This window comes from Lygodium microphyllum, chromosome 24, assembly GCF_053477565.2.
Source record: "Lygodium microphyllum isolate KBCC chromosome 24, Lygodium_microphyllum_v1.1.10, whole genome shotgun sequence".
In the NCBI taxonomy this organism is placed as follows: domain Eukaryota; kingdom Viridiplantae; phylum Streptophyta; class Polypodiopsida; order Schizaeales; family Lygodiaceae; genus Lygodium; species Lygodium microphyllum.
Window position 1 is genome coordinate 130,748,636 of NC_141158.1, and position 11,759 is coordinate 130,760,394.

Below are 11,759 nucleotides of genomic sequence, written 5' to 3' on the forward strand. Positions count from 1 at the left end.
AGGTTGTGTCTCCAAAGTCGAGCTACTGTGTTGGTATGGCTGGAACGGCGGAGCAGGTGCCAAAGGAAATGCAACTGCCTAAGGGCGAGTGGTTATGTGGTCCACTATAAAATAACACTTCTGTGTGGGGACCCTTTCGGATGCCTGGCTACTGAGATGTATGGATCGTGATGGTGGATGTGTGTAATGCTTGAAAACCTAGAGCGAGCTAAAAGAAGTCGGGCCCGTGGATCTCTCGCTCTCCCTCCATCTTGACCAAGCCGTGCACGGAGCCATAAGTGAGGAGTCAAGTGGACTGGATCGAGTAGTGGGGGCCCCCTCACAACACCAAGCCATGCAATACGTCACGAGCAACTACACCAAAATCTGACACTCAGGATACGGTAGCATCTCCGTTGTGTTCTTAGTGAACATGATTGTGCATCAATGATGATGTGGATATGCATTAACATGTATTTTTGTGCATGTGGTAATTTGATGTGTCTATGTATGTTTATGGATTTGGTTACCTTGTGATTTTGAGTTTAATTTTATACATGAGTGAAGAAGTGCTATGAAAACACATTCTTTCTGTGTGTGTGTGTGTGTGTGTGTGTGTGTGTGTGTGTGTGTGTGTGTGTGTGTGTGTGTGTGTGTGTGTGTGTGTGTGTGTGTGTGTGTGTGTGTGTGTGTGTGTGTGTGTGTGTGTGTGTGTGTGTGTGTGTGTGTGTGTGTGTGTGTGTGTGTGTGTGTGTGTGTGTGTGTGTGTGTGTGTGTGTGTGTGTGTGTGTGTGTGTGTGTGTGTGTGTGTGTGTGTGCGTGCGTGCTAGGCGCTCCACGCCTAGCTCCCAGTGCTTCGTGCCGGGAGAGAGAGAGAGGGGGGTGACACGTGGTGATAAGGGGGGTGCACAACAAACTCTAGACCACTTACTATATAGAAAGTTCACACTATAACTAGGAAGAATAGCAACCAAAATAGGAAGAATGTAGAATTATCTAGTTATAACTAGATAATTTTGTCATCACGAACCTCTTCTAACTAGTAAATCCCTTTTTCTAGATAGTATCTAGAAAGTTGAAGCCTTATCTAGTAAGTTATTGTATATCTAGTAACAATATCAACATAACTAGGAAATTATTTTTTTCACTAGTCATAACTAGCAAGTACTATCATTTAGCTAGGAAATTATGGATAGTCTTTCAAGTTAACATAGACTCACGATTTTGCTAGGTAAAACTAGTAAATAAATATTAGTTTATTTGAAATTTACATTTGTATATTACTCACTTATGAGCTAAGATTTCGATTCCACACTTATAGCTATACTCACTAGTTTGTGTAGCCTATGCTTAGTCTAGCCTATCCATAGCTTATATATAGCCTAGCTTATACATTAGGCATAGGATAAGCACATGGTAGGTTAGGCATTGGCTCGATAATATAAAGTAGGAACATTATATGCTATGCATAAGAATACAACTTATGTCTAGCATTTTCTAGGCACAAGGTAACCATAGAATAGGATAGGGTTGTGTTAGGCGTTGGCTCCTAGCATATGCTTACCCTATGTCTAAACTCTTCCTAGAATATGCTTAGCCTATGTATACACATAGGATTGGCTTATAGTATGCCTAGTATTTTCCTAACTTGCCATACGTGTACCCTATGCCTACCCCTTGTGTATTTATGTTAGACATACCTATGTCTAGCCACTCTATAGCCTCTATCAATTTGTATGTATGAGGAGCCTATGCATATACCTTGCCTATATAACTAATCCAATCTAAACCTAAGCCTAAGCTTAAGCTCTACCTTACTACAAGCCTAGCCCTAACACTAACCTTTAATGTAGTATAAGCCTAGTATATATTGAGTATATATTACACCACATACTTCATAGATTATCTTAAGGGACTGAGAATTAGCAAGATTAGTTGAAGAAGTTGATCTCTCACTTGTGCACAAGTAACTAGCTTATTGACGAGTGGAGTGTTGTTCCCATTGCATCGAGTAGCATTTTTCTCACTTGGCTATAGGTTGAGGTGTACATGGCATCTCCCCTATATCATAAGTACCTACATGAGTCTCATCTTGCAACATATCTACAAGCTATCAATATTGTATGGGTATATATTTGCATCAACCATGGCTATGCATGAGCATTCACCACATTGGTTAGTACCCTTGAACCACATTGTCTTTTCCCTCTTCATCATGCGGACCACACATTGCCTTTTTCACCCAACCACTTAAGCACCTTAGTCCACTCAACTACTATGTAGATAGGCCACATGATTATTTAGCCACATTGGAGAACTCGATCACTTGAAGCACATCGTCCTAACTACTTGGAGCACTTTGGCCACATGTTTAATTAGGCAAAAATTCAAGCACACTCTTCCACATGCATATACTCAATCACATAGTCACGTAGTTGCACAATCATGCACCTTATTTCAACTCACTTTACCTTTCCTATGTCTCTTACCCTTGATCACGAGGCACCCTTTGACCACATTGAGAACTTCATTTTTTATGATAATTTAGCATTAATACATAGTAGAGTAGAGATTGATGCAATTTCTAGCATTTCTCACAAAGCATTGACATAAATTACTTATTTTTTGGAGCCATCCCCATAGGAATCGATTTGATAATGCATATGGTCATTTGGTAGCAAGGGAGTAGCAAAGAAAGGGCACTGATTGCTATAAGGATTGTGCATTTCAGGGTTGAATAGATGGGCACTAATTGTGTAGGATGGTAAAACATCGACTTAGTGTTGATTGCTATGGCATGAAACAGATTGGGAACAGGGTTAAGGACTTGAATTTAGGCTTATGTGTGAGTTCATTTAGCAAAAGATGAGGAGGAACCTACTCGCAAGCAGCCGAGGAGTTGGTCTGTGCAAGGGCGCACCTATGCACTTGTTGACATGTATGCAAAGCGTGTCCTTCTAGCAGAGGCACAATTGTTATTTAATCAACTGAAAAATTGAAATCTGTTGTCAGGGACTGCAATGATTTCAGGGTACATGGCAGCTAGTAAACATATCATTGCTCCTAAACTGTACGTGAGAATGCTTCAGTAGGGTATAATGCCTGACAATTACCTATTCTCATCCATTTTAAAGGCATGTGGGAGCATTCAGAAAGGAGAATGGGGTACAACGATACAGTCAAGTTGTCAAAATTGGACTAGATCAATATGTCATCATTGGAATTGCCATTATTGACATGTATGTGAGCTTTTGGTACCTTGCAGGGAACGGCTTTTCAGGCCTCCCTTTGCCTCTGCCTCAGAACGGCTTCCCCAAGCGCCTTACGTCTATCTGGTTCTGTCTCCGTTTCTTTCTCTCTCGCGTTCCGTGAAACCTTATCACTGCTAATTCCTGTTTGCCCACAAGGAAGCGAGGTAACGCGTGAAACATTACTAGTGGAGTGGCATCAAGGAATACCGCTGGACAATAGACGTTAGACAGATGTGTGGCAAAGAGAGTGAGGAAGGGGCGGGAGGATGCCGTTTTGTCACGTGTCTGTCTTTCTGTCAGGAAGCCTCCTACAAGCAAGCCTTGTTTCTTCCACGACTCCCTGCATATTCCATCGCGATCCTGCCTCCACCCTTTCTTATTACAGCTCCCATGGCCGCTATTTTCTCTGCCATAAGCTCCTGTCCATCCCTGAAACCCTACCCCCGGGCTCTTGCTCTTCTCTACTGATTTTGATCGCTGCGAATGGTTGATCTCAACCTTGTGTCCGGTCCCTTCCCGGACGAGACCCGCCCCAAGAAACGACCGCGCCTTGGCTGGGACGTTCCATGTCCCTTCTTCTCCGATGAGGCCGCCGCTCGCTTGCAGCTGCAGATCGCATCCCAACTTCTGTCGGCTCACAATGCAGCCCAGAATGGGGTTCTTGCAAATCAGAACGCTCTGAGAGTTGGCCTTCCTCCAGTGTCACATCCTGCTGCTCACAAGAAGGAATCGCCGCCTAGGCATGCTGCTGATGCATAGGTCTCTTCCATGGCTTGAATCACTAAAACACAAGCTGTGGACCTTATACTCCAGAAGCATTGCCACACAAGCTTCTATACAGGATGTGGAACAATCAAAAAAGAAGGCAACAAATAGGCAGCACTAGCAACCACATGAAGTCTCAGTTTTGATTGCTGCAAAGAAGAAGCAGTTGGAGTCTGAGGCACCAGGGTTCAATAGTAGTGGAAAATCCAAGGAGCAGTGGGAGGAAATAGAAGCATTTTGTCAGAATAATGGAATTGGAAGGAATGCACAGCAATGCAGGGATAAATGGCAGAGGCTCTTACGGGTATACTCAAAGGTTGATGACTAGAAAAAAAAAAAAAGGTCTCCTGACAAATTGAGTTTTTGGCAGATGAAGTTGGATGAAAGGAAGGCAGAAGGTTTGCAATTTGGTCTTGACCAAGAGACATTTGATGCTTTGAAGGAACTCCACAGCAATGTATATGGAACAAAACCTGGAGTTGAAGAGCTCAAAATTTTACTCCAGGTATTTTGGAGCATGGGGATAAGGAAATTGATGGACATGCTTTTGAAGAGTTAGAGGATACCGTTTTGAGTGAGAAAGATCATGGTACTTCTGAGGACATAATAAAAACAATAAATGTAGAAGAAACTTGCAATGGACAACTTGATTGCAATGTAGAAGAAACTTGCAATGGATAACTTGATAGCTTTCATGCCTGATTGCAAGCAGCTAATATTGGTAAGTTTAAGGTGGCATTTAGAATTGTATATATGCTGACCTTGGCTTCTTTACTACAGTTTTTTCACTTGGTGCTGCTAATTTATTGTTTTCAAATAGGTTAGTGGAGACAGTTGCGTGTTTGTTTGGAGGCTTCCTAATCTTCTGACCAAGATGATGCAGAAATGCTGCAGTTTACAATCTGAATTGCAAACATCCAATCCTTCCATACTACTTACTGAATCAAAAGGACAACTAAACAATACTTTTTCAATCCCCATGAGATGTGACAAGTTTCAGACACACGAATTGGATGCTTCTGGTATTGTTGTCACTATTGAACCTCAGCTTCTAAGTAATACAACTCCTGCATTCAAGTTCATTGTGTCCCGGTTGCCTCATTGGGCACAGGCCAAGGTTGTAGAGACCATTTTGGAAATAAGATTTAAGTTTTGTTCTTTTGAATCAAGATGGGTGGAGGTAATATGTCCTTTTATTTACTTTTTGTTCTCTATAACTTGATTATGTTGAATTACAGCAGAGCATGATAGAATGACTCAAGCTTGATGCAGAAGATAGCATCGTAGAAGACAAGGCTTTTGATGAATCTATAGAAATCACGGGATTAGAATCTCCCCGGATGAGCTGCAAAACGCTTCTTTGGAAAAGCTCGAAGAAGTTGGTCAAGATTTTGCTTTTGGATACGTATACTTTGCATTATGTGCTATGTAAGTTCCTTTCACTTCTAACTAGTTTGAAGTTGACTTGATGGTTTGTGCAATCCATTTTTTGTGTGAGTCTAATTATGTGTATTGCTTCTTTAATTATGTAGGGACTAATTGTAAGTCATCTAAGAGACCCAATTCAGTACTAATATGGATTTGAAGAACATTCTCTGATCATAGATGTTCCACAAGGTAATCCTTTATTGTTGGGAATGGTGCTTTGTTGTTGGGAATGGTAGTTGTGCATTATGCACCTCCCCATATCCGCAAGTGCATCATACTCTACTGGTCATGTGGGAAATCTCCCTTAGCACATTGTACCACCCTCCCGTGTTACTTATAGGCACAAATTCCACTCATGTGCTTATGAGTCGCCTCCTTCCTTGAAGGACACAGGGAGTGGAAAACAATCACCTTATATTTAGACCTAGTCCCACCCTCCCTGATTGATAAATGCCAAGTTTGGATCAGTTTTTGGTTGCATGAAAGTGTATCTTCCATGGGCTATTTTTCTCCCATTTTGGGTTGTTCGAGGCAGATCTAAACTTTGGAAAGTGAGAATAGAGGATCAAGATTGGAAGGATTGGTGGCTATGTGTATCCACGAAAAAGCAATGGCAAGTACTCAAAACAAAAGCAATTGCAATTGACAATAAAAAAAGATTGTACCTACCATATGGCGTTCGCATGAGCATGAGGCAACAATGTTATGACGGTATGTTTATTAAAGTCTTTTGTTTTGTATTGCTTAATGTAATTTACATTTTCAAACATGCATTGCAAACACTTTCTTATTATTACCATGCCTATGTAGGTTTGCCATGTTGACTTCTAATCTAGAGATGATGGCTCTTTTGAAAAAAATGATGAGTGAGGTTCTCAAACTATTTGGGCTTGTGGATTCAGTTGTGGAAGAAGTGAAAGGTAACTAACTCTAATAACTAAATTTATACCTAATTTTATTACTAATTCATGTGATCTAATCCAAGTGCTAAGAAATTAAGTGATTTAGTTTGATATAGCACTTCTTTTTAAAAAATATAAGTCTCTTATGTTTCTAAACTTTGGTTTATTATGTGTACATAAAGGTAACAAAATCACAAATGATGGTACAAGAGATAATGGAACAATGAAAGCTAAGGAGGTCATTGGCCCTAATGTCTCTTCAAATCATGATACAGGTATATGTCTTTATTTCTACTAAACTTTGAAAATTAAAATTTGTACATATATTACATCTTGCTTTATTAGGTGATTCATTTTGAGATTAACTAGCTTTAATTAGTCTCTTTGCCTAATTTAAAATGTTCATAGTTATTCATATTTTTAAACTTTGAGTAATTGTGTGTATATATATAAACATAGATAAAAGAACAACAAAAGGTGGGAAAAGAGGTAATGTAAGAAAGGGAGATCAGGAGATTACTTGCGATAATGTTTCTTCAAGTCAAGATGCAAGTACCAACTTTAAGGATCAAAAACTTGTACAAATTTGGTGACCCAAATTGATACAAAATATCTAATTATTTTCTTTTGTGTTATTGAAAATTTTCATAACCTTGTATTATCGTGAGCTTTGGTTAACTCTATGTATATATAGGTAAACAAGTTACTAAAGATGACAGAAGAGACAATGCAAGAAAGGAAGACATTGAGATTGCTTGCCTTAACACTTCTTCAAGCCAAGAATCAGGTATTACCAACTTTCTTATGTTGATAATGAGTCATTTTTTGAAATGGTTATACTAACTAATGATATTTGATCACTTGAGTATCAATAGGAGTGATACGCATACCATCATATGATGATATCTATCGGCCACCCATGTTGAAATTTAGAGAAGAGGGTAGACTTTATGGAAAAAAGCTCTTGACTGAATACTTTAAAAGTCAACACACTGTCATGCTCGAAAATTATCATCGAGCACATAGGTGGTTTGAATCCTTAAACCCAAATGATCTATGTTATAAAAATGCGGATAAAGAGTATATCATGAAAGTCATATCAGAGAATCACCATGAGATTTTACCATTGAAGTTTACTGGATGTGAGTACATATGGAGAGAGAATGACATATATGACTAGTGGAAGGGTACAAAGCAAGATGAAAGAAAGTATTTGAAGAAAAAAGATCTTTTAAAGAAGGTAAGTTGATTGTTACTTTTTTTTATTGGCTTTCCTAATATTTGAGGTGTAGATTCTTAGTTATTGAACTATTAATCTTATGACATATAGAGAGAATTATCCGCATCTCTTGGAGTGGATGATATAGATAAGCTTCAAAATGTATCAAATGACATAACATCATCAATGGTAAGATGATATGATTTATAAGTTTGATATCATAAGTGTAGGATTGATTCTTTTTCTCCCATACTCATTTAGGGGTGTCTATTGATGCCAGAGTGAACCATATGTTGCTACTATTGATTCTATTCAACTTGATGTATGCATTCTTAGCATGGATGATATTTCAAATGAACAAGGTTTGGAAAATGTATCTTATAATCTTATATGTTTATCATTTTTGTACTTGATTCCATATATTTTGGAGACATTTGATGTATACACATGATCTTATTTTGTTGATGTAGCCTCTTGAAGAAAGTAGCTCCTTTGAAGGACAACAATACAAGCAAACATATTTATCATTGCAGGTAATGCTTTTAAGCTCATATCTAATAACTTTCTTTGAGAATGTCTCTTATACAGATACTTATACATTAACTTTCATTTCCCATAGATGAATATGTTTGTGGAGGAAGAAAAGAGCTTTGAAGAATTTCAATGTTATACATCCGATGAGGTTCTTTGCTTTATATTAAATTTAAGATTGACTATATGATTTATGTTCTTAACAGTATCTTATCCTTTACATGCTTAAAATGTAGGATGTTGAAAATGAAGATGAGACACTTGATATGGAAAATTGTGCCAGCTTTTCAAAGTTATTGTCACATAGTTTAGACAAAATAATGTACTCAACTAAACGTCAAGAAACTATGGAACAAAGTATCCATAGTTCAAGAAATGATAAGGTATGTAATTTTTTTTTCTATATAAATGTTTTTAATGTGATTACTAATTTTAGTTTTGAATGTAGGCTAATCCAGATGATGACATTAATGAAATATCTCGAAAAAGTCAAAGAAAGAGGAAGGTATTTGATATATGTTTGTGAGAGAACAATAGCATCATAGTTTAGTGAATAACTAAAGGTATGATTTATTACATAACTATTTATTTTACGTGTTAACTAGCCAAGTGAGAAGATGAAGGATCTTTTGCAACAAAGGAGGATGAAACGAGGTACCAATATCAACAAAAAAGAACAAAATGTGCTAGATGTAAATGTTTATATTTTTGTTTATGTCATACATGAAAAGCATAATCTGATTTTTTTATTTTATTTGAATTAGGAATTTAAAGATCTCCCAAACCAAGGCATTGAGATTAACATTTCAAATGATACTCAAAGGGTAACTTTATTGTTAATTTATATTTTAATTAGATATATATAATTGTAGTCATGTAGTTCAATTTGTAGCTTTGAGATTAACATTTCAAATGATGCTTAAAGGGTAGCTTTATAGTTGATATATATATATATAATAGTCATGTAGTTAAATTTATGGCTTTTCATATTATAATTTGTGTCATTTAATTATCTATACATAGTATAATAAGTTACTTATTCTCTTTTTGTTATTCAATGCAGGTTAATATGACAAAAGAGAACATGGAAACCATACTTTTGAAGTATCTTGGTGTGCCTACAATTCATGATATGTACTTTTCTTTAAAGAGTACATACATGAATCTCAAAAAGGAAGATCTTGGACAAAGAGTATTCGATACACGAAGTGACCCAAAGGAGAGTTGTTGAACAAAATTATTGCGTCAATGGCTCCTAAGCAGAAGACGCGAGGTGCACACGCAGGAGCTTCCAACCTGAGCACACGTGTGGACAACGCCCCAAGTCCTAATGCCCAGGTTCCGATAATAGTCTCGCATGAAAAGAATGCATTCAAGCATGTCTTTAATTCACGTAGTCAAGTTAAAATACATTGCGAAATTTATTTCCTTGCCCGATTTATAAGATTTAGCTGCATGTCGTGCATTTGAAATTGTTTGCACTTCCATGGTCAAGCTGCAATCTTTTTGAACATATAATGCATAACTTGGAAGATGATATTGTGCTAAGAAGGATAGAGCTTATGTCGCATGATGCACTTATGAAGTAAATTCATGGTCGTGGTTCATATAGAGGATAATCTTAGACGCCCATGGAATGATGTCCAAATCGTCGAAATGCATGGAAAGGAATTATGAACTTGCAAATTGCATGCGAGGATGGTTACATTTTAGGTCGGTTAAGTGCTAAAGGACGGGTTAGATCATAAATGTTCTCATGGCATTCGCTCATGCATGCAGCTCTTTAATCGAAGTTTGTATTTAGGAAAGGATGCATTTTCATATTAAAGCTTGAATTCCATGCATGAAATGAAGGGTTTATAAGCATAGTTCTTGATGTAAATCAACATAGGGTTTATACGAGTTAGCTCTGAATTGTCAATCATTACAGTTTAGGCAGGGAAAAGTAACGATCATTGTATAGCTGCATAGAAGGAAAAAGTCTATGAATCACATATTTGCATAGAATGTTATATCTTGCAATTATTTACATCTTGAGAAAAAGCATTTGCATCTCCAAGGAAATATCACCTCTTGTCGCAAGACAGTTAGGTAAATTGCTTGTAATGGTGTAACTCAAATGATGATCACCTCAATACGCTAGGTAGAGCTAAGCCGCGATAAAATTCTGCCTAGTATCGCATTCAGGAAACCGACTTAATATTTCCGACCTCAAAGGTCCTACCCACATTCACAAAATGTTAGGGTTAGCTGAATGCCTATGCAAGAACGATCTAGGGTTCTCACCCTAAGGATCAATAAACCAAATACTAGACCTCCATATGGATGTAGGAACCCTAGGGCCAAAGCATCATCGGCCTAGTAGGGTTAGGGTTGGGTTGGGTCAAGAGGACTCCTAACCCTACATCTTGACCAAAGTATTCTTGACCCGAGAATACCATGTGATGGGAGAAATAATCCCACAAGTTAGGCGCGACACTCGTCTTGTGCAACAAGTTGCAACGTCGCATGGTTTTGTGTCTAAATCACAAAATAGAATTGCCACTCCTTAGAACAAGCTTGGCGAGTTCTAAGTGCAAGTCTAATTTTCTAGAGGATGTGTAGTCATCCTGCTACATCACCCCTCCTTGGGCTGATTTGCCAAGTTAGGGAAATTATGAATTGCCTAGCAAGCAATTGACCAATCAAGTGAGGACAACGAGGTTGTCCACGATTTATTGACCTTAATGTAAGGAAACCTAAGGTATTTGTTAATTTGGCTTAACAGGGTATAAACCCTAACCCAAGGAAAGAGGGTAAACAAGCAACTCAACTTACGAAACCCTTGGGATCTCGCCAAGTCGAAATTGATCCCGGATCGAATACTAGATGTATTCGGAGAGAAGGAATTATACCTTAGCAGTTGGCCGTACAAACGACCACTGGAATGATTGTGATTGTATACCTAAGAGCACTGTTTGTACTTCTTTGCTCAATGAACTAATGCTGGAAAATAACTAATGCTTCAGGTTAAAATCCTGGAGGGAGAGACAGCATTAGTTACCCCCGACTGTCTGCCTGACCCTATCCAAGGGGGTTGTTAGCCGCGTCGGGTACGTGGACCGAACACGCTGCAAGAGGTCTCTCTGTGGGTGCTACTTGGAGCAGGAGGACGCTTGGGTGCCAAAGGGGGCTCTGGCCGTAAATCCCTTGCCTCCGGGTCTTGCACAAGAGGCCGACCTGACTCGAGATTGGATCTCGAGGCCCGTATACTAGTCTAGGGCGAAAACTTGGAATAATGATCCCTGAGGATTGCTGGAAATGCCTTCGGGCAGATTATGGAATCGCCTTCGGGCAGATTATGGAATAGCCTTCGGGCTGGATTATATGATGTATTCCAAAGACTGATAAATAAGATCAATTGTTGAAAAGGAACTTGCTTGACATTGTTTTTCTATGTCAGTGCTTAAGTTACGTGAAGGAATCGATGATTAATTAGCTAATTAAGGAAGTTGTTTTTGCTTGTCAAACTAAATGTGGTAGGTAATTAGATAACTAAAGCAACCTGAGGAAAGTGCGATGGATGTGACCATGGGTCCGTCCTACGGAAGGGTGGTCCCGGTTGACCGGGAACTTTTCTCAACGGAATTGACAGCAAGGTAACGATGACCTAGATTCTAGGAAGCTAGAGTCCCGGTTTATGAT

General features: G+C 38.5%; 2 protein-coding genes across 2 annotated transcripts; both read left to right on the top strand.

The window, feature by feature from the left end:
• The first annotated feature begins 6,240 nt into the window (after nt 1–6,240).
• On the top strand, nt 6,241–7,780 carry LOC148015646 (uncharacterized). Its single transcript, XM_087665227.1, has 6 exons — nt 6,241–6,343; nt 6,508–6,600; nt 7,020–7,112; nt 7,201–7,319; nt 7,656–7,733; nt 7,775–7,780. Exons 1-6 carry the CDS (start codon nt 6,241–6,243, stop codon nt 7,778–7,780), a joined length of 492 nt encoding a protein of 163 aa, XP_087521353.1.
• Nucleotides 7,781–7,883: 103 nt separating this feature from the next.
• LOC148015647 (uncharacterized) lies at nt 7,884–8,718 on the top strand. Its single transcript, XM_087666087.1, has 5 exons — nt 7,884–7,906; nt 8,015–8,077; nt 8,164–8,226; nt 8,312–8,580; nt 8,681–8,718. The coding sequence occupies exons 1-5, from the start codon at nt 7,886–7,888 to the stop codon at nt 8,694–8,696; spliced, it is 432 nt and encodes a 143-aa protein (XP_087522213.1). The 5' UTR covers nt 7,884–7,885; the 3' UTR covers nt 8,697–8,718.
• Nucleotides 8,719–11,759: the final 3,041 nt, after the last annotated feature.